At 58.5% G+C, this 22,368-nt stretch overlaps 1 protein-coding gene across 1 annotated transcript in view; it reads right to left on the bottom strand.

The window, feature by feature from the left end:
• Nucleotides 1-480: 480 nt before the first annotated feature.
• Nucleotides 481-22,368, bottom strand: part of DAGLB (diacylglycerol lipase beta) — a 25,524-nt gene continuing 3,636 nt past the window's right edge. The window contains exons 2-15 of the mRNA XM_004705908.2: nucleotides 20,950-21,101; nucleotides 15,520-15,691; nucleotides 12,705-12,951; nucleotides 11,953-12,075; nucleotides 10,908-11,035; nucleotides 9,806-9,932; nucleotides 6,870-6,953; nucleotides 5,892-5,969; nucleotides 3,955-4,035; nucleotides 3,750-3,877; nucleotides 2,681-2,749; nucleotides 2,532-2,604; nucleotides 1,267-1,499; nucleotides 481-1,186 (exon numbers count right to left, since the gene is read on the bottom strand). Coding sequence (XP_004705965.1) covers nucleotides 985-1,186; nucleotides 1,267-1,499; nucleotides 2,532-2,604; nucleotides 2,681-2,749; nucleotides 3,750-3,877; nucleotides 3,955-4,035; nucleotides 5,892-5,969; nucleotides 6,870-6,953; nucleotides 9,806-9,932; nucleotides 10,908-11,035; nucleotides 11,953-12,075; nucleotides 12,705-12,951; nucleotides 15,520-15,691; nucleotides 20,950-21,101 — 1,897 coding nt within the window. The 3' untranslated portion in view covers nucleotides 481-984. The remainder of the gene's footprint in view (nucleotides 1,187-1,266; nucleotides 1,500-2,531; nucleotides 2,605-2,680; nucleotides 2,750-3,749; nucleotides 3,878-3,954; nucleotides 4,036-5,891; nucleotides 5,970-6,869; nucleotides 6,954-9,805; nucleotides 9,933-10,907; nucleotides 11,036-11,952; nucleotides 12,076-12,704; nucleotides 12,952-15,519; nucleotides 15,692-20,949; nucleotides 21,102-22,368) is intronic.

Here is a 22,368-nt window from a genome sequence, read left to right as displayed (position 1 = left end):
GGTGGTGCAAGTGTCTCCAACACTCACCGGCCTTGGATGGCTTTCAGCAGCAGGGAGCTGAAGAGGTGGCTAAGGAAGGAGTCTCAGGGCAGATCTCCCACTGCAGCTCCCTGGAAAGTGGGCAGGAATCCAGGGCATCCTGTCCTTGCCCTCTGTGCTGTGAGTACCCAGGCTCCCTATGCAAACAGTGTGTCACCCCATCTGAGGGGCCTGAGGTATCGTGGCAGCTGGTTTCCCACTTCCGGACTGGAACTGTCCTTCCATTCCTTCCCAGTCCATGTGTGGTTTTGTGCCTGTAAAAGCCATCCCTCTGCTGTCATTTCTTGGGGGGAGTGGGATTAGATTAGATGCTGCTACAATCCACACTCTTCAGCCAAAACTCTAAGATAAACCCAGGTCTCGTGTACGGAACACAGGTAAGACTCGACCGCTGGACAGTTACTCAGCAATGGACTTTCTAGAAACATCTCGGAGACAAGGTGGCTGTGCAGGCAGGAAAGCGTGGCTAGGTGCTTTATTTACTGAACTCGCTCCAGATCCACTGGCCCACCCGAGAGCCGCCACCACTGAGAAGGAAACCACGTCCACCCTCACAGGAAGAGCTGGCCTGTTCAGGTGTGGACAAGGGCCGAGCCTGGGTGGCACCCCAAAGGAGACTCAGCTCTGATGGGAATGTGGCTTCTCAGCCTGCTTCACCATCCACAGGTGTCTGCTGCGTGGCCAGGAACGTGCTTCCTGTAGAAGGAGGGCAGCCTCTGCCCAGGTCAGCGAGGGGAGCTGGGGCCTGGGTTGCTCCTCAGGGCTGGGACCGCAGCCAGCAGGGAGGTGCTTCAGGCCTTTCGACCTCAGGCCCCCAGAGTCCCATCCCCGACGTGATTCCCTCCAGGCCCCGTGGCTGGAGCCCTATACCATTGGGCACCACAGACTCAGTGTGAGCACAGAGCCAAGCGGGCAGAGTTCCTGTGGCAGCTGTGGGAGCAAGGGCTACACCGCCTCCTCCGGGGAGGCCCCCTCGGCTGGGCAGGAGACGCAGGCCGCTCTGTTGGCCACCAAGTGGTCCAGCGCACGCATCAGGATGTCTGGCATGTGGTCAGTCAGCATCTTGGGGCCGATGAGGATCCTGCTGAACTCGGCTTCATGGGACCACCTGGCGCTGTACTGAGCCGAGCGACAGTAGCAAATCCACCTGGGGGCCGGGAGGGGAGGCCGAAGTCAGCTGGGGTGGGGGTGGGTGGGGCCCGGGGCCCAGGTGTCCGGTGCACTCACCTGCCCGAGGGGCCCTCTTCCTGCAGGTGGATGATCCTGCCCGGAGGATACAGGGGCGGGTACTTGGTCGGGGAGTCGTCGCTGAAGGCTGGGGAACCATGTGTCAGCAGGCTCTGCTCGCCGAGGAGTGGCTGTGTCAGGTTGGCCTGGTGGGCCCCCTCCAGCTCAGTCGGAGTGTTATCGGGGTCCCCTCCAAATAGCTCATACCAGCACCCATGCAGCAGGATCTTGTACTGAGGGAGGAACCCACAGGCAGAGGCTGGTTACTGTGTGGAAGGCTTTCCCAGCTGCCACCAGCAGGCTCTCAGGGACTGCCTCCTTCACAGCCACCCAGCTCAGCCACCCAGCTACTGAGGCCCTGACAAAAGCGGCGGCTCCTGGACCAGAGGCCATGAGTCCACCCGGTTCCTGTGTGGCTACTGTGTGACAGGGCAGAACTGCCCTGGAGGGTTTTCAATAGAGTGGACTGGCCACCTCTGGGCCCAGCTGGGTGTGGTCACCGTTTGCCCCGCTGGGGACTCACTGTCCTACCTGTTTTGCTATCTCAAAGCCAAAGCATACAGATGGGGGGGGCGCGAATAAAAACGGAAAAGGCCTTGGCGCTGAGTCCCAGGGACCCCACAGGACAAGGAGAACTGCTGTGCGTGCATCTCCTGGAGTAGAAAGCCCTTCCTCCCAGGGTTTGAGCCACGCCAGCCTGAGTCAGCAGACCAACTGGTGAGCTACTGGGCCACCAGGGCGCCTCCTCATCACAGACCCCTGAGCCCCTGGAGTCTGTCTGACAGCCTTAATTCCGAAGCTCTGGGGCAGTACCGCCGACGGCACCGGGCACAGGGCACAGGGCAGGAAGCAAGTCCCACAGGGCACTTCCTGTCTGTTTGAGACAAGAGACCTGTGCGGGCGGGGAGAAGAGCTTGAAGGAGCCCCATAAACGGCCCTGGAGTTGAGGCTACCCAAAGACCAAGTGCCCATCCACTCGCCCCCTCGCAGGACCCTCGGAGGCTTTAAGTGAGACAACCCCTGCCCACTTTCTACAGCCAGCAATGCCCTCTGGCAGGAGCCCGAGAGGCCAGGAATGAAGGCAGCCCCGCCCACAGGACCCTCTCACAGGAGCCTGCTGCTTGCAAGTGAAGACAACGCCATCCATTCCCTTCCATGGTCCCCCTCCTCACAGGACCCCCCTCCACCTTAGGCTATGAAGGAAGACAAGCCCCACTCACGGCCCCTGCCGCGGCCCCCGGCCCCTGCACACCGGCCCCAGGCACCTTGGGCTTGTTGCAGTGTGCAATCACTCGAAGGACCCTCCTCTTCAGATCCTCCATGTTGGTCACACTTAACCTGGTGGGAAAGAGTGGGTGGGACCCAGGCTCGGGACGCACGCAGACCCCCCCTCCCGGCGTGGGCGCATACGCACCTGGGGATCACGTCCTTGCCCAGGACCAGCGACACGGTGAAGCTCTTGGAGTACTCGTACAGGGACTTGCTGAAACCCCAGAAAGAGGGAGGAACATTAGTGGGCGAGCCCAGTCTGAACCCCGAGCCCTGCAGGTGAGGGGACTTCAGCGAGGGGCGCATGACTGCACTCCAGCAACACCACAAGCCCAGTGCTGCCGCCTCAGAGCCCGGAGGGCAGACCGAGCCTCCGCGGTCTTGACCCAGCAAGTCTCCTTCCAGGGTCTCTCAAGGAGGCCAAGAGGGCCACGCCACAGGCTGTCCACACCCCGGTCTCCAGCCTCAGACAGGCAGTCAAGCCACAGTGTGGCTCAGCCACGGTGAGGTGAGAGGATGCAGACCTCTCAGGGAGTGGCTGGGGAGTTTCCAACTGCTGACTCCGCCACCAGGACAAGGTGGCCAACTGAGAAATCCCAGCGGCCAGAACTCCCTTTTCCTAGGAAACCCCACCCCTCAGGCGGCAGACAGCGGAGTGCATTACGAGACCTGGAGTCTGTAATAGGCCAAGCCCGGAATTCCGGCCAGCCAGGAGAACACATGACAAGAAGGCAAATGCCAGGAACAAGGGAGACCCAGGGGCCTCAGAGCAGCTGAGACCCCCGTCAACCCAACAGGAGGGGGTTCCAGGGGGCGGGGGGGGCGTCTGCACTTGGCGTCGTTCCCCACATTGTGCAGGATACTCAGAACCCAGGCTCTCTGCCATGGAGTCGGTGTTGCCTATCCGCCCTCTAGGACCGGGAAGAGCTGCTCCTGTGGGTTTCTGAGACCGGCACTCTACGCGAGTGGAAGCCTATCGGTCTCCCACGGGGTAGGGCTAGTGGTTTCGAACTGCTGACCTTATGGTTAGCAACCCAATGTGTAACCACTACAGACACAAGCAATTTTGTACCACCAGGCAGAAGACGACCAACCACAGTCTACCACCAGAATCGAGCATGCTGGATCGGAAAAGAAACAGGCAGTTTTACCTGTGTAAGAAAACAGAATCCCGGGACCCCCTCCCCAGCTTGCTCCTGCAGGACGACCATTACCTGAGCAGCCCCCGGGGTGGGGAGAAGGCGTAGCATCGGACTTGCGGGTAGGCTTTCTTGAGCATGAGGGCCAGCAGGGCAGCGGCACCAGCCCCCAGGCTGTGCCCAACCAGGACCAGGTGGTACTCCTACGGGACAGAGAGGGTGAACGTGGCACCCTGCTGGTGACAGAGAAGACGCGAGACACAAGTACAGTGAGACTCACGGGGGCGACGCTGAAGGCCTGGCTCAGGATCCCGTCGTCGATGAGGCGCCGGTAGATGTACCGGGCGGCTTGAGAAATCCCCTGAACATGGGGACAGAGACAGCCATCACTCGCCAGGCAAGGCGGGTTCACCCACGACTCAGAAGACAGGGTCACAGAGACCTCGGCTCTGTTCCGGACACCCCAGTGCAGCCAGTCATGTTTAAACCATACCGTCGTCTACCAAGGAGCCTCAGCGGTGTAGTGGGTTATGGGTTGAGCTGCTAACGGAAAAGTCAGCAGTGCAAAACCACTAGCTGCTCTGCTGGAGAAAAATGAGGCTTTCTTCACCCGCAAAGATGTACAGCCTTGGAAACCCACAAAGGTAGCTCTACTCTGTCCACAGGGTCACTGTGGATCAGAACGGACTCGAGGGCAGTGAGTCTGGCTTTTCAGTGGTCTGTTGAGGAGGCAAGTCCCTGGAGAAGGTGAAGTGGAGGGCAGTGGAAAGAGGAAGACCTCGGACAGAATGGATTGGCACAGACTGCAACCGTGGGCCCAAACACAGGAACCACTGTGCGCATGGCTCACGGCCAGGCAGTGTTTCCTTCCGTTCAGACAGTTGTTGTGCATTGAACTGACTCAACACCACCAAAGAACGAGCCCAGAACGGCAGCGAGCCACACCTGCTGGGCACGGGGACCACGGGCTCAGCTGTGCGCTGGGTCCCTGGGACTCCCCGAGCAAGCACCCACTGACACCAACAACTCCAGACCGACGGCCGTCTAGACTATCCCGATTCAGGGACCCTGGAGGACAGAGCGCCCTGTGGGTGTCCTACGGGAGCAGACAGCCTCAACTCGTTCCCTCAGGGTGAGGCACGGGTTCGAACAGCCGACCTTCCAGTTCACAGCTGAGCACTCAACCACCAGGGCTTCTTGATGTCAAGGCAAACTCATTTAAGGACGCCCTTTGCGTTTCTCCATGCATGTGCACCCAGATTCGGACTCAGCGATCTGCAGGGCGGAAACCTGCTGCACGGCCCGGACCGTTTGTGGGCTGTCCATCTGCAGGGAATAAGCCTGCCTCGTCTCCCCAGGGGGCCACAGGTGGGCTTTGTCCACCTGAATGTGCAGTTCACAGTGGAGTGCTTAAGCACTGTGCCACCAGGGCTCCTGAGGGCACCCAGTAACACTTGCGAACGACACCACAGAGACAGCTAAGGGTTATAGGTAAAAAACCCCACTTCCCTGGGATGACCAAGCTTCTAACTGGTGAGGGAAAAAGGACCTACATCTTGGCTTGTTCCTGACAATGACCAGGCAGGACAGGGCCCGTCGCTGGCAGGGCCCCTCTTTCTGGAACACTCTTTATTTTTCAATTAGATATTTCATTTAAAAACCACTCACTGCGGAAGCAGTGCGTGCCTCAGATGTGCATACAGCAAAGGAAAGGCCCTGCCGGCTCCACCTCAGCTTTTGGAAGCTTCCCCAGGAGCGATCTCAGTCTTTGGGTGTGACTCACTGCAGCTTTCTGTTCCTGAGGCAGGCCAGGCGCTGACGGACCCCCGCCCACAGCCCAGTCACAGCGAAACTAGACCCTGGGGGTGGTGCCGCCCATGCCCACCGGCCTCCAAGGAGGGTGGGAGGGGGGCTGTTGGGTACTGGATCAATCTCTCGTTCACCAGGACAATGTGCTGCATCCAGTGAAGGAGGAGGAAAAGCTTACTTTCTGAGCCACAGCAGGGACTTACGAGACCAGCCTCACGCCGTCTTCCTCTCCGCCCCTCAGCACACAGCCCCAAAGCCTGGTGGGGCTGCTAAGACAACTGGCCTGGACACACACGGGCCAAGCTCAGCACTACTGACAGGGGTGGGGTGGGTGGGGTGTTGCAGCTGGAAGCCCCTGGCCCCAAGTTCCCCTTCACGAACATTCCAGAACATTCCGGGAGCCTCTACCTTGTGTGCCACGCAGTCTTGCATCTCCAATCCCAGGTCAAGGGTCTCGCTCTCGGCGGACAGGTCGGTGAGGATGTCCTGCGAGAGGTCACTGTGAGGCCGTCACCCAGGCAGGCCAGGTGGGGGGCGGAGACCACACCCAGCGGAGGGGAGAGCCTGCCCCAATAGCACTTGAGATCCACAGGGATGAGTCTTCCAGCGTGGAACCTCGCTTCCAGAGGCCCCAGGCATGGCCAGCTCTGGACCGGGCCTGAACTGTGGGAAGACCCCGCTGGCCAGGACAGGCCGAGGAGGCCCTCGAAGTATGCATGCAGAGCTCACGCAGCCCCCGACTCGGCCCCGACTGCCACACTGAGGGTTGGGGACGTGGGACAGACAGGGCAGCTCATGCAGTGAAGCCCAGACGGCATCCGTGGACGCTTACAAGCGGGAAGGCGAGGAGGTGATTTCAGAAGGGATCGGGGCAGTTTGGTGTGGGTATGGGACTGAAAAATGGCGACTCTCACTGGAACTAGGAGGAGTGGCCATGTGGGGACCTGCAGGGCCACGAGGAAGGTCCCCCAGCAGGTACACTGGGCCCCATACAGGCCACGGAGGCAGACAGACTCCAGCAGCCCTGGGTGTCTGTGTGACTTTGAGTACAGAAAGCTGGAGGAAAGGGGGTCCCCCAGGTGAGGGCTGGGGAGTTGGGGGGTGCGAGGGCATGTGTCCTCTAGAGATTCTGCTGCTGGGAGTCCAGCCTGCCGCTGCCCACGTTCCTGACCTTTCCCCGAGAAGAGGAGCAACAATGCCGGTCTTTTTATAGATGGGGAGTTTCTCAACCCTGGATTCGCTTCCTGTTTCACATCCCCAACACAGCCTTCATGCTCTCGTGCCAGTGGCTGAGCGTATTCCCCAGGAGCGGTTTTTTCCTTGGTTCCTCCCAGCAGTTTCCCACCCACCGGGGCTCCTGGTCTCCTGTGGCACCCAGCCCATTACCTGGAGAGACATGGTTCCTCTCACAGCAACCACGACCGATTCTTTCCTGTGGTCCAGAGCCACGAGGAAGGGAAGCTCATAGACCTGCGGGGCAGAGACACAGGCCTGAGGCCTGAGCAGAGAAAGCATGCTCCCACCAATAACAATGCGGCCCTCTCCGCCCCCCAGGCTCGCTGGTAACTGCCCTGGAAACTCAAGACGAATGGGCTCACAGGGCCCAAACAGACCCAACTGTCAAAAAGAGCGAATGGCCCTCCACCAGGAAGGGTCACAGCACGGACAGACGGGCACGCCACGCACAGGGCAGCGCTGCTCACAGCAACAGGAAGATGCAAGTAGCCTACGTGCCGTCGGCGGGAGAACGGGTGGAAAACCCTGGTCCACACACGATGGGGCAGTACGCATCTCAGCTTGAGGAGACAATGCCATGAAGCACCTCTCACATGGATGGACCTGCAGATCGTGATGCTGAGGGCCACTAGCCAGTCACAAAAGGACCAATGTCATACGAGTGCTCCAGGGAAGGGAAGCAAAACAGGCACAAGGTGGAGGCTCTGGAGGTTGCCGAGCGGGGAGGGCAGCGGGGAGTGGGGCGACAGGTGCACAGGGATGGGGGCTGGTCCCCGGATCAGGGAGTGGGTGGGTGGGAGGCATGGAGGCTTTGATTGGTGGTTGGGACTGCTGCATGCAGACGATCTGAAATGCAAACCTCCACTTAATCTAGCAGCTACTGGCCGCAGAGAGCCCCTTCAGGTGGCCACCACCTGTGACCCTTGGGGGCCGGGGCCAGCCTCATCATGCTCAAGGTAAGCCACTAGAACCTTCCCCAGTCACTTCCTCCACATACACCTCAAGTAGGGGTGGGGTGGGGGTGCAAGCCGTAAGCGCGCTCAACTGCAGATCGAAAGGCGGAGGTTCAAGTCTACCCAGAGGTGCCTCCGACGAGAAGCCTGGTGACTGCCTTCCCAAGGTCAGACACGGGCAGAGACGGGCGAGGCCAGTTCCCCTCTGACACGAGGGCCTGGGGGGCAGCGGGGACCACGGTCGGGAGCAGAAGTGCCAGTAGATCTTGCACAGGCACCCACTAGGGACTTCTTGGCTGGCCTAGTGGGGGCCTGTCCCAACTCCTGCTGGCCTCTCGGGTGACCATCAGGTGTTGTGAAGCTGGCCCAGGCTGGAACCTTAGCTAGCTGCCTCTCCTGCTGCGACCTGCAGCCCACACCCCCAGCTCTCCGCCTCCACGTTCCCTGCAGGGGCCATAGGTTCACAGAGCCTGAGGGCTGGCGCGCAGTCTGCGGGGAGAAGGTGTCCGGCTTGTGGTGAGCAGTGGCCAAGTGGCTGATGTTACTCAGGCATGGCAAAAGTCCCTCAGGTGGGACAGGCAGAGACCGCTGACCCCCAGCCCCTCCTCTTCCATGGGAGATGCTGTCACCCCACTAAACTGCGTGGCGGGGCTCCTTGAAGGGGCCTCAGGGCAGACGCATTTCTGGGACCAAATCTCTTCCCCCTACCACCACCTAGTGAGGGCTGTGTAGAGGTCGGTGCTGGGCCCACTGAGGACACCCGGCCGAGACACTCTGACTCCACTGGACTCGGTGGGGGAGGCTCCTTGGGTGCTGCTGGCCACGGTTGTCAGAGAGCTGCTGGGCTGGACATTGTGGGTCAGGGCACCCTGTGTCTGCACGCTGGAATTGCCTGGGAGTTTAAGAATGCCTCAGCCCGCCTCCAGAGCCTGACCAGTGCCCCCAGGAGTGTCGGGCAGCACAACTAGAGGTCGGCAGGGCTCTTAAATGTGCCGCTCTGAAGACCGACCACCGGAGTGGAGTCTGTCCCGCAGGCCCACCACTTGCCCAGGTGACCCCGCACCCACCCAGGTGTGCAGCCTGCCAACGGACAGACCCAGAAACAAGACCCCCTTGACCGGAAGCCTGTGTGGAGCCACACCGAATGCTTACTTGCTGTGGGCTTCCGGGCTGGTGGGGGAGCGGGGGCTATCTCTGACAGAAAACTGCTCTTCTCTCTTTTTTAATTGGGGTGAACGTTTATAGAGCAATTTGGTTTTCAACAACTTGGGCACGTTTTGCTTTGTAACGCTAGTGGCACGTCCCCAGTGGGGCAGCAGGGCCCCCCTCCCCCTATCCTTTTGCCTTCTTTTACTCCTGCCTCTTGGCATCTGAGCTTTGCTTTTGGGTGTAAATGCTGCCCTTTTGGTCTGGCTCAGTTCACTGTTCTGAGCAGCACACACCTCAGCTGTGCTACTGCGCCCCAATTTCTAAGGCTGCCTGCTGTGTGGTTGAAGGGCGATCTCCAAGACCGGGTGTCTGGGGTGTCTACAGGCTGCAATCTTGGGAAGCAGGGTGGGGGTCCACCTGTCTCTATCAGACCAGCAAGTCAGTTCTTTTCCATGGCTGTGAACTGTATTCTACTTTTTCCTCCCATTCTGTGGCCCCAGTAAAAGCGGTGAGCATGGTGGCTGGGCACCCTCTGGCCCTTCTGCCTCGTCCTTCTGTGTTGGCCTATGGGCTCTTTCGCTCCATATTCTTGGCTTTTCTTCACTCCTCCTTCCTCCGGACAAGGAGAGAGAAATAGTCACATCTTAGATGGCCCCAGGTGCCACCCACCACAGCAGGATAGATCATATTGCCTTTGTGATCTCTGTTATGCCAAGTGACCCAGCGGTCTCCCTGGTGTTTGCTCTATCTTATGTTAAGCCTGGATCTGCTTGGAGCCATGGGTGGGCTTCCAAAGGCTCTATAAACCCCCTATGTCATAAGCAAACCTTGGGGTCTGTGTGCGTGTGTGGGCGCGTGCATTTTCTGGGGATGCGATTCACGACTGCCATCAGAAGTTCAGGGGCTTCCAAGGAAGTCTGGTCTGACGCTAAACAGAAGGGAGAAGCACAGCCACGATGCGCGCGCCCCCCCTTCGGTGGGTACCTTGTCGTGGAAGCTGATGTGGATGAAGTCCCGGTACTGCAGCCCTGTTGTCTGCAGGATGGAGCCAAAGTGGCAGTGGAGCTGTTCACCCCCCACCAAGTCATATTCCGTGGTTTGGCTTCTGCAGCTGAAAAGAGGGGGGTGTCTAAGGGTTGCTGCACCAGCTCCAGCCCACCCCCCCCTCCGTCCCCAGCAAACGAGTGTTTCCTCTGCAGGACTTGGTCTGGGGACTGGGTGGAAGCTGGAGGAGAAACAGGATCCTTAGAGGACCTTGAAGTCTCCCCCCCACGTGACTTCTTATTCACAATGGGGAGAGACAGATCTCCCCTTTTGGAAAACCCAGCAGACGGACAAGTGTAACCAAACGACCAGTGTGGATTCATAGCTTCACTCAGTGGCTACAATTCTTCACCGTCGGCACCAGCAGAACAAATGGCCAGGTGGCTCCTGATGTGATTGACTGCCTGCCTAACTCGACTCTAATCAGGAGGAAACACGCAGAAACACAAAACGTGTGGGCTGTGGACTTCCAGGGGCCAGGACTGTGAGAGAGCGCGGCAGGCGGCAGGCCTGCTCCAGGTGCAAGGAGCCCGCTGGGGGACAGCTCGGTGCAATGTGAAAGGCTGGGTCGATGGGAAAATTGCTATGAAGGATGGTCCTGGGACCACAGGGGAAAGGTGCACACCCACCGGACACAGCCGACCATCAATGCGAGTGGTTGTGACTTTCCTAACTGCCCTCTGCTTATTCGAGAGGCTGGCCCAGCCGCCAGAAAGCCCTCGCTGAAGCTGCGCCGGATAAAGGGGTAAGAGGTTGGCCACGATGCTCCCGTGGCTCCGGGGAGAGGGCGGCGGCTGGAGTGAGGGTGACCGGGAGCATGTAACCAGAATGAGTCACCACCCGATTCTGGAGAAAAGGGGTGTGTGGGAGGGAGAGTTCCTTGCACTGTTCTCGCTGGTCCCCGAAGGACCTCAACACAAAAGTGCTGCTGCTGCTCTTTAAAGCAGGCGTGGTCGGCAAGGGCGCAGGGTCACCCTGGTGCAGGGTCACCCTAGCGGGCCACGCCTCGATGGCAGGCCAGTGCTGCTGACTGGCCACCTACCAGTCGCCGCCGACCTTGCAGAGCCCCGTGAACGGGTTCCTGTAGATGTAGAGCGGCCAGCCGTAGGCAGCCGCCGCAAACTGCATGTAATGGTGACAGTTCTCCAGCTCTGCGTCCAGATCTGCTTCCTGGATGAGAGAGAGGAGAGCTTCGTGTTTCTCACAACCCATGGCCCCCAGTCAGCTGTGGCTCACGGTGACCCCATGGGGCAGCGCAGAATGGCCCGGGTGGCTCTCTGGGGCAGGACACTTCCTCCTCCTCCTGAGGAGTGGGTAGTGGGCTTGAACCGCTGCCCTTTCGGCTAGCAGCCCAACGCGTGTCCCACTCCACTACCAGGGCCCCTTTGTGTTTCGGGCACCCTATTCCTGGAAGCGAGAGTGGCCAGACTTGGTCTCCTGTGATTCACAGGGTCGCTATGAGTCGGTAGGGGCCTGATGGCACCTGCCGACATCATTCCAGAGCGATGGCTGTATTACGACTTCAGCCTCAGGGACACACCTCTGTGCGGATTTCGAAGGGACACAGGAGTGCTGTTGCAGGGGTGCGGGGACAAGCAGAAAGGCAGCGATGCTCTGACTCCTGGGAAAAGGAGCAGCCATCCTGCCCTGGTGGTGGTGTGCGGGACAAAGCTCGCAGGCTCCAGACTGGGGCCTAGAGCATCTTAACAAGGCAGCTGGCGAGCAATGTTTCTTCAAAGCCAGCAGTGTGTGTCAGGAAAGGGCCCTTGCAGAGCCAGCCAGCTCCCGAGCGCCCAGGGAAGAAGACCCACACACCAGGGACCCGGGCGCCCCCAGGAGAGGTTTTCCCATGTGCAGCCCCCAACTGCCAACTTCCAAAAAGAGGATGCTGTGGGGTAGGGGGTGGGCAGGTACGTCCCGACCTGCACTTCAGGTGAGGGGGCGGTGCCCCACCTGACAGGTGACCCGCTGCACCCAACAGGAGTCACACGAGACTCTGGTCCCAGCACCGCTGACACGGCTGGTTGGCAGTCTATACCGCCTGGGAGTCAACACACCACCCACAGGGACTCGAGGACGGGGCTTACCTGCGAGGAGCCTGGGGCGTGGCTGACGACCTCGTTGGGTTCCTGTGTGTTTCCAATGGTGTCCTGCTGCTGGTGGAGGAGGGTGAGGCCCGCTGCGATGTCACTGGGCACCAGGTCAGTGTCCTGGGTGGGAGACCACAGGGGTGGTCAAAACACCTACAAGGAACTGCTAGCGGGTCCCCGAGAATCCCCTTACAAAGTTCAGACAGACAGATGCACACCCGGGAATCAGGGTCTTTTAAAAAATTAGTGTTCTCAGCAGGACTCCCTCTCCATACAAGTCGAGCTCAAAAAAACCCAACCACCACCTCTCTCTCCCTCAAACCCACTAAAAGAAAAACCAAGCCATCCCATTGCCGGGACTCATGGTGAACCTGCAGGACAGGGTAGAACTGCCCCAAAGGGTTTCCGGGGCCGTCACTCTTTAAGGGAGCACACTGCCTCATCCTTGTGCCCCAGAGCTGTCGGTGGGTTAGGACTCCGGGGGTTGGCAGCCTAACCTACTACGCAGGTTGCATGATCTTGTTCTTGGCAGTGGGGTGACCAAGTGTTAAGGCTAGATGCACTTGACCGGAGGGGTAGGCCTGAAACAGTCCCCCCCCAGAGGGCCCGTCCCTGGCAAAGCACCTCCCTCGGCCCCCCAAGCAGCTGCCAGTTAACATGGTTCAGGGGGTTGGGGTGGCCCAGAGAGCAGGCGGGCGTGCAGCGAGGCAGGCGGCAGAGGGAGAGCCACACCAGTCCCCGCGGCTTACTGAGAAGTAGGTTGACAAGAGCTCTGCCGTACTCGAGAACGCCGCCCGCGTGTGCTCGTCCTCGCCGACGCAGCAGCACAGCAGCTTCACCCGCGTCTCCCACACGCTGGTGGCCGCCGTCCGGAGGCCGCTCAGCAGCTGGCTGGAGTCGTGGCCGTGCAGGGGGCCTGGGCCGGGCCCCATCTTCCCTCCCAGAGGGTCAAAGACTATGAAGATGATCACCACCGTGGAGGCGATGACGATCCAACTGCCAAACAGAGCGAGGGGTGGGCTGGAGGCAGGGCACCGACGCCCTGGACCAGGGTTTCCCAGAGTGGGCCATTCTGGCCCCCAGGGGCAGTGGACCGATCCAGGGTGGCTGCCAAGAGCAGATACCTGCACTCTATCCTGGGCCACGGTGACAACAGGACCAAAGTCTGTCTGTCTGTTTGTTTGTGTGTGTGTGTGGGGGGGGGGGGGGGGGGGGGGGGGGAGCTAGTCTTTTGAATAAATGGTGCTTGAAAAACTAGGGCCCCACCTGCAAAAGAGTGAGAAGTCCCATACCTCACACCACATACAAAAAACTAACTCGAGATTACAGACTTAAATAGAAACCCTCGAATATTACGCATTAGCAAAGAAAAAAACCGGGAAAAACTTAGGGTCCTGTAGAAGTCGCAAACACATTACTAACCCTAACACCCACACGGGCGAAGGGAAAACAGGAAACTGGGCCCTTCTGAAAACACATTAAGTTGCCAAGGAAGAAAAAGAACGTTGGGCAACGGATTGTGGTAACAATTGTACAATTCTGCTCGACGTGACTGAACTATGGAAAGATACGAGGGCAAACGGGTATTTTCACTTTCACATATCCAGCCCCACCCCCAGGATGATAATTGCAGGGGGTACTAAGAGAGCAATTTATTATCTGAAAGGGGGGATAGTAGTTAAGATAAGTTTGAGAACCTATAGCCCAGGACCTGGCTGACGCAAGCCAGTCCTTCCTTCTGGAAAGTTCCTCACCAGACCTGCAGCCCAGCCTCGTCTCCCCAAGCTTCCTGGATTTGGCCTTGCTCACACACGGAAGGTCTGTGGCTGCCCTTCGTCAAGCAAGTGGAGGGGCGCCCTTCTCCCCACAGCCCTGCTCACTCTGGGCCTCTGTGTCCCGTCTCACCATCTGGGTGAGGTTCTCAACATGCTCCCCGAACCTCAGACCACAGCCCAGCATCGCAGGCACCGCTGTTTCACGCATGGAAACCCCACTGTGAGCGGAACTCGCTTGGTGGCGATGTCCCTTCCTGCGGTGTCCTGGGCGGGCTGAACTTAAGACTGCCGGTGGCCTGGAGGCACCCTGGGCTCCAGTGTCGGTGAAGGAACTGCAGACCAGTGGCTGTGCCAGCCCAGCGTGCAGGGGAACTTGGGTCTCCTTCCTATAATGCGGGGCTGTCTCTGGGTGGTCGCTAGACCCCTGCCACCCCCAGCCGGGTCCCTGTCGCGACCGACTCCTGCCGCTGCACCTGGCCTCACTCACTGTGTTGGTCTTTGTGTGTGGCAGGGCTGGGGAATGCCCAGCCCCTACTCGGCCTGAAGAATCATCCATACCAGCCATCATCACAACAGGGCTCCCCGTGTGTGGTAGTTACATAATCTGGTGTCAATTTGAGGATTAAGAGTGTAGGGGTGGAGTCTAGTCTGTCAATCAGGACATAGCCAAGGAGGCCTCAGTGTGGGCGTGGCCTTCTCCTGAGGATTCTGGGAACTCCTGTATTTTTATTTCCTCCTTGGAGGCAGGAGACTCTCTCTCTAGGCTCACTCCCTTGGAGACTCTCTACTGACAAGGCTCACTCTGATGTCACTGAGACGTCCCTGTGGAGAAGACACATGGAGAGAGGCTGATGGAGCCAGACCTCTGGAGCCAGAGAAGCCACGTGGAGATGCCTGCCAGCACTAAGATGCTTACCATGCCACTGGATCCTCAAGACTTCCCACCCACTGGCCTGTGATCACCCTGCATTCGGCATCATTGCATGTGTTGCCTGAGTCTGAAGAGGAATTTACAGACTGGTAATAGACATATGGGCTAATATCGGATTTATGGACTTGATCTGGACTGGGCTGGGATGTTTTCTCAATATTCAACTGCTCTTGAATAGAAAGCTCTTTCTTATACACATATTTGTCTCCATGAATTGGTTTCTCTAGTCTACCCCAGACTCACATGGGGTGAGTCTATGCCATGGCTGACCAAAGACAGCAGGCTAGCTTCCAAGTCCCTAATTGGGTATGGCCCACACGTGATGTTGTGACTATCCAAATGGCCCTTGAAAAAAGCCAGGTTTGTGGAAAGACCTGTGGGCTTTGCTCCCTCCTGGCTCTCAGCGGTCTGCACCACTCCCACCTCTTACACCGCGGGCCTGTGGAAGGCGCATTCCTTCTCAGAAACAAAACAAAAACCAAACTCGCTGCCATCGAGTCAGTGCCGACTCTCAGCGATCCACAGGACTGCCACTCAGCACGGAGCGGAGCCTCGTTCTTCTCCCGTGGCCCGGCAGGTGGTTTTCATCTGCTGATCTTGCACTGAGCAGCCCAGCGCATGACCCGGTCACGACGCCACCAGGGCTCCTCCTCACCAACCAGGGGGCTCCGCAGAGCTTGTAGGAAAGTTCCGGGAGCTGCGCTTTGGCTCTGACTGCCCACGAGCTCTCTGAAGCCCCTCGTCCAGAGGAGCAGCTCTCTCTGTCCCCGTTGGCTCAGGGTGTCTACCTTCTCCGACCGACCGCCGCCACCAGAGGGGAGTTCCCAGGAGGTCTGCAGAGCAGACAGAGGGGCTCACCTGACAACCACCGTGGCGATGATGCCGTTCACGACCGTCCGGTTGCACTGGACTCCCTGGGAGACCCAGATGGCCCCCACGGCCGCCCAGACCACCTCGGGCAGGAAGAGCGCCAGCCGGATGTAGAGCAGCTTGGGCATCGACTTCCGGGGCCCGGGGTTGCAGATGGTGCCTGGAACGCGGACAGCATTCAGGCCGGCCGTCCTTCTGCGGCAGCCTAGCTGGCAGACGCCATCTCCCCCTCACCCAATCCCAAGTCACTCCGTGCTCCGTGCGCCAGGGAGGGAGGGGGGGGGGGGCCGGAAAAGCCCTTGGCTCATTTCTCAGGCTTCCCAGGGACGAAACTCTGTTGGGGTCTAGCTCGGGGGTGGGGAGGGGGGTGGGCACTTCTGAGCGTCCGAGGGGCCCTGTTAACAACCGTGCTGGGACGACAGATCCCAGAGAAACAGAACGGAGCGAAGGAGCCACCTGCAAAGGCGCAGGCATCCCCTGCCGTGCAGGGTCAAGGTCGGTCAGAACCCGTGGCTGTGGTGCTGTCTCTGATGCAGCACGGAGACAGAGGAGGAGAGACCATGGACAGAGACGGGAGCCAGCCCCAGTGACGGGGAGACTTGTTCGGGGCTGGGGCGGGATGGCTGCAGACCTTCCTCTTGTACCGCGCCTAAACCGAGGCGTGGCCGGTGTGGCTGCCGGTGGGCGGCCAACAGTGTGGTGTCGAGCAGGAGCACTGTCAGCCTGGAGGCGGGCCGTGGCTCCCGGTTGTCGGTAGGCCCCAGAAACAGGGCCACAATGAGTGCCAGCGACTCTGAGTGCGAGCTTTTGGTGGAACAACAGCCGGCCAGCTGGGCAGAAACGCAAGGCCGGGGTGGACGTGCTGCTTCCTGAAGGGTGGGGATCCGGGATGAGGCGATCCTGCCACGCCACCGAAGCACCAGGACTCATGCCTCCGGCAGGTGTCGAACCACAAGAGGGAATGCTGTCAGCCTCAACACCGAAGAGCCCGTGGCGGAAGCCCAGGACCAGCGGCAGGCGGCACTTGCTGGGGCAGCTGCAGAAGTTGGGGCGGCGCACGGGTCGGCCCTTTTCATGGCCGGTGCACATCTTGGCCCAAGAGAGCTTTCGGCCGATGGAGCCGACCGTGCGGCACCAGTACCAGCTGGCTCACGGGGCTCATCGGTCTAAGGAAACAGTTCCACGGGAAAGATGACGGCTGGGGACAACTCTCAGATTTACCACCACAAGCTAGAGAGCAAGGGAAACGTGGACACCACTGTCGTTGAGCCTATTCTGGGCTCACAGTGACCCTACGCGACTGGGAAGGACTGGCCCTGTGGGTTTCCAAGGCTGTAACTCTTGACGGGAGTAGAAAGCCTGGTCTTTCTCTCGAGGGTGAGCTGGTGGTTTCGAACTGCCGACCTTGCAGTTAGCAGCCCCTTGCATCTCTCTCTCTCTCACGTTCATATTCACACATTACATAGTTATGAGAAAATATCCATTCCTCTACCTCGCCTTAGACTCAAGACAAAGTGTCGACACGCTGTGACCCGGCTCCAGCAGTGGGCGGGGTGGGAAGCCGGACACCCTGTAACGAGGGCACATGGCACACTCCCGATGGACATGGCCTTCCCGAAGTCACCTAGCCGCCCTTCCCCAGGCACCACCAGCAGCAGAGAAGCCAAAGTAGGACCCTTTCTGGCCAACACCCCTCCTGGGACTCTCCTGGATACCCTGCTGTCCCTCAGCATGTGTGTTGGCGGTGTGTGTGTGTATGTGTGTGTGTGTTAATGACAAAGAACAAGGGTCCTGCCTGGCAGCACCGCAGGGAAAACTCGTCTGTTTCTGGATCTTTCCTTGAGGAGAGACTTTCCACAGCCTCCCAGCAAACTCCTCACGAACGTCACTGCCCTGCCACTGCCCTGCCGCTCCTCCCACTAAGCAGAGACCCCTCACAGCTGGCTGCTCTGACTCGTACTTGGCAGAATGTGGTCGATGAACGTGCCCAGGGCCAGTGGGGGCGGCAGCAGGGAGGTGTCTGCAGCACCCGTGGTCTCGCTCTGCAGACGGTTTCTGTGCGCTGCTTGGGGCGTGCTGGGGGGTGGGGTGGGGGAGGCACGAGGCAGGCGTCTGGGGAGGAGCCACCTCACTGTGGGGAGAAGGCAGGGTGCACTGGTTCTTCCCATCTGCATCCCCAGCTGCCCCGTGATGTGGGCAGAGGGCAGGGGGATAAAAGGGACACACCTCCAGGACGTCTTATTCCAGCTACGAGGGGCCCTACAGGACGGGGCAGAACTGCCCCGGCAGGTTTCCAGGCTGGGAATTGCCAGCCTCATCCTTCGCCCAGAGTGACTCAGGCTCACACGCACCGCTTCTGACTCACACAGAACTGCCCTTCAGGTGCCCACCGTTGCAGACTTTCACGGGACCAGATGGCCTCGTCTTTCTCGTGAATACCAGCTGGTCATTTTGAATGAGTAACACGTGACCCGCAATACCACCAGGGTTTTTGTGATCAACTGAGGAATGGATACCAGCCGGTCCATCCACACAATGGACTATTACTCAGCTCCCAAAAGGAGTGAAAGGCTGGCACACGCTGCATCTGGAGTGAGCCTTGAAGACGTGATGCTAAGTAATCCAGACCGAGAGGCCACCCAGCCCTGATCCCACTTCCATGATGTCCCTGGGCCAGCCCCAGCCCGGGTGGCCATGCTCAGGGGTGCTGAGACCCAGTCGAGCCTCAGCTCTCACACAGGACACAAGAGGAAGCGGCCTGCTCTTTTTCTCCAAGAGACACTGTCCCAGCAGCTCCTCCCAACCCTTCCCACTGGTCCATTGTCTTGAAGGATCAGGAGCTGGATTCTTCCACCCTCCCTCCGGCCACTCCTCCCGATCAGCAGAGATAAAGCCACCTGGGGGTGGTGTTGGGGGCCTGCCTGTGACACACAAGAGGGCCTACTGATGGGTGTACCGGCATGCTTGGCCCCTCTCCTGAACCAGGGCGACCAACCCATCCAGTCAAGTCCAGGTCACAGGGACCTCACCAGACGGCAGAACTGCCCCCATGGGTTTCTGAAACTAACTCTTCACGGGAGCTGACAGCCTCATCTTTCTTCTTCGGAGCAGCTGATGGGGTCACACCACTGGCGGGGGGTAGGTGGGGGGGGGGGGGGGCCCCCCCCCCCAGGCCCCCCCCCTGCACCACCAGGGCTCCTGAGAGCGACCAACAGGTGCTGTTGTCCGTTCCGGCTTATAGTGCCCTGACGTAAAGCAGAAGGAAACGCCGCCCGATCCTGCGCCACCATGCCCAGCGTCTGCAGTGAGGCCTGCCCAGGCCAGTGATTGTGGGCAAAACAGACAAACAAACCAGAAGGCAGTCAGGATCACTGTAATCCTTACAACTTAACAACTAACGGGCCGACAGTGTAAAATCGGGCAAAGGGTCCGAGTCAGCACCCCTCCAAAGAAGAAAAACCCGCAGGGCCAGTAATGAGTCACGATACCAGGAGGGGGCGGGGAAGGTGGGGGCGAAAGGGGGAACCGATCCCAAGGATCTACATATAACCCCCTCCCTGGGGGATGGACAACAGAAAAGTGGGTGAAGGGAGGCATCGGGCAGTGTAAGACATGGAAAAATAATAATAACTGATAAACTATCACGAGTTCGTGAGGGCGGGAAGGGGGTGAATGAGGGACAGAGGGAAAGGAGCTGATACCCAGGGCTCAAGCAGAAAGAAAATGTTTTGAGAAAGATGAGGGCAACAAATGTACAAATGTGCTTGACACAATGGATGGATGGATGGATTGTGATACGAGTTGTACGAGTCCCCAATAAAATGATTTATTTAAAATAAAAAAAAAACACAAAACAGATTTCCAGTCCCAGAAACCCAAAGGTTAGTTCTACTCTGTCCTACAGGGTGGCTATGAGTTGGCATTGGTTTGATGAGTTTGCAGTGTTGAGTCAGGTGCGCTGTGTGGGGCTTGAGGAGCAGCCTTTACCCCCCGCTGTGACTCAGAGCCACGCAGAATGAAAGCTCGTGGGCCGTCTGTACAGCCGCCTCTGCGTGTGAGCCCAGTACTGCTGCCACCACATCCATCCATCCTATGCTGCTCTCCGCTTCACTGAGCGCGGCGTCTTCCTCCAGCGCCGGGCCCTCCTGAGGACATGTCGGAGTCTCGCCACCCTCACTTCTAAGGAGCGCTCTGGCTGGGCTTCTTCCCACACAGATGGGTGTGTTCCGCTGGCAGCCCGTGAACTCTGAAGGTCCCTTGCCAACGCTGCAAGTCGGAGGCACCAATTCTTCTTCGCTCTTGCCCACTTCAACGGCCAGCTTTTGAATGGACGTGAGGAGACTGCAAACACCCTGGCGTGGGCCCGGTGTGCCTTAGTCCTCCAAGTGACAGCTTGGCCTTCGAGCACTTTAAAGGAGTCTTGTGCAGATTTACCCAGTGCAGCGCAAAGGCTGTTTGTTTTTCCCAAACTGCTGCTTCCGAACAGCTGACATCCGTGACAACGGCAATCGCTTGCCCATTTATCAAGGCCTGGGGGCACCGGCGCCCTAATCTACTGCTGGTGAGAATGCACTATGGCGTAACCGGCAGTTAACAGTCTGGCAGCTTTTCAAAGTCTCAAACACAGAATTACCACACGAATCAGGACTTCCACTTCTAGGTATGTGCACACACACCCCAGAGAGATGAAAACATACACCCGTGTAAGACTGCTAGTGTGTACGGCAGATTCATGGTGTCAGAAAGTGGAGACAACCCAAACTGGCGAAAACCAAAACCCAACCCACTGCCACCCAGACGGTTCCAGCTCACAGGGACCCCTGTGTAGGATTCCCAAGACTGTAACTCTCCACCAGGCAGACAGCCTCATCATTCTCCCGAGAAGCATCTGGTGGGTTTGAACTGCCGGCCATATAGTTAGCAGCCCAGTGCTTAACCCATGAGCTCACCAGGGCTCCTTCTCAACTGAGGAATGGGTAAACAAACCGTGGTCTAGCCATACTGCAGAATATTACTCAGCCCTCAAAAAGGAATGTCGTGCTGGGACGTGCTACAACCCTGGCTGAGCCTTGAAGACATGAGGCTGAGTTTAAGAATCCAGGCCAAAAGGTCACATGGCATATGATCCCAGACATACTGTCCAGAACAGACACATCTAGAGAGACAGGAGTTACAGCAGTGGTGGCCCAGGGACATGAGGCATGACTGCTGGGAGACATGGAATTCTTTTTTTGGGGTGATGGAACGTTTGGAACTTGACTAGTGTGATGGTGGCCCAACTGGATGCCTGTCCCACAAACCACGGACTCTCCACCCTCTATGGGCGGATCTCTCAGTCTGTGCAGGACCTGGCACAAAAGCTGCCCCAGCAGGAGCGAGTGGGTGGGAAATCGGGAGAGCTCCTCCCTTTCTCTTTACCTTTCATGCTGACGTTCACGATGGCGGCCATGGCGCAGATGACCACCGTCAGGAGCACCATGAGCACGATCAGGTAAGTGCTGAGCAGGGTGCCGCCTGTGCAGTCCAGCTGCTTGCGGTGCTGCAGGTACAGCGCCAGGACGCCTACCCACCTGTCAGAGAGAAGGGGACTGTCAGGCCCGGGACCCCGGAGCGGCTCTGTGAGACAGGGTGCAAGGAAGGTCAACTCACTGCCATCGAGTGACGCCCAGTCACAGAGCCCCTGAAGGACAGGGTAGCACTGCCCCTGTGGGTCACCCAGACTGGAACTCTTGATGGCAGCAGAAAGCCCCGTCTTTCACCCGAGGAGTGGCTGATGGTTTCGAACTGCTGACCTTGCAGATCACAGCCCAGCGAGTAACCACTATGCCACCAGGGATCCAAGGAAAGTCTAGGAGCCCTCATTTTCCAAAGTCAATTCCCACCCATCGCTCTGGAATAGAATGTTTCTCAAGGGCAAATCTGCTTTCCTGATGCAACTGGAAAAAAAATAGGGGGAAATCAAATCCTGGAAATGTCCAGACCCCCTGAGGCCAAAGGACACCCCCCACCCCTACCAGATGATGGATCTCCTGAGAACTCTTTAAACCTTGAGCCCAAACCTTCCTGAGGTCACCTTTAGCAAAATGACAGGTTGGTCCAGAAGATAAAGGCTATCATTATTACCTGAGAATCCAGGGCTGCTGTCAAGCCAGGTGAGACAAAAGGCCAGCGACAGCATCCCACACTTACTGGGGGTACTGCCCCCTTTTCAGGGCAGAAAACAACAACTAAGTAACTCAGGGCCCCCGGCAATTAAAAACATTTGTCTTCAGTCCTTCACCCAGGATCAAATGTAGGTACCTGCTTTGGCAGCCAGCCCCCCTGCCCCAGGGGTGGTACCACCCACTTTGAGCAGGCGCTGGTCTACAGCAAAGACTGGCCACGGGGTCTGGGAGACAGCTGGTGCATTGCGAGAACCAAGGTGAAGCAAACTGTCAACCAGGATGTGAATTCGCTGGGAAAACCATCACTCAGAGCCCAATGGGTGTCACTTCATGATACTAGCAAGCGGATGGATACACCCAGACAACTAAAGAATGCACCCATGTTATGTTTCCACTGTGAGCTGGGTGGGGAGGGTACAGAGCAATTCGTTTTCCGTCCAACAATGCACATGCATTCACATGTGTGTGGGGGGGTAGGGGTGTAGGGTTCTAACTTCCCAGCTTGAACCCCTGCCCCCAAGTCAATTCCCCCTCAAAGCAACCCTACAGGGCAAGGTGTAAGTGCCCCTGTGGGTTTCCAAGGCCACAACTCTTTATGGGAGCAGAAAGCCTTATCTTTCCCCCATGACTCCATGGGGGAGTCATGGCTGGTGGCTCTGAACTGCTGACCTTG

This window comes from Echinops telfairi, unplaced genomic scaffold, assembly GCF_000313985.2.
Source record: "Echinops telfairi isolate 266 unplaced genomic scaffold, ASM31398v2 ScPeMD7_5;HRSCAF=22, whole genome shotgun sequence".
Lineage (NCBI taxonomy): Eukaryota > Metazoa > Chordata > Mammalia > Afrosoricida > Tenrecidae > Echinops > Echinops telfairi.
The sequence above is the reverse complement of the archived record's forward strand: the minus strand, read 5'-3'. Positions and strand labels throughout refer to the sequence as shown.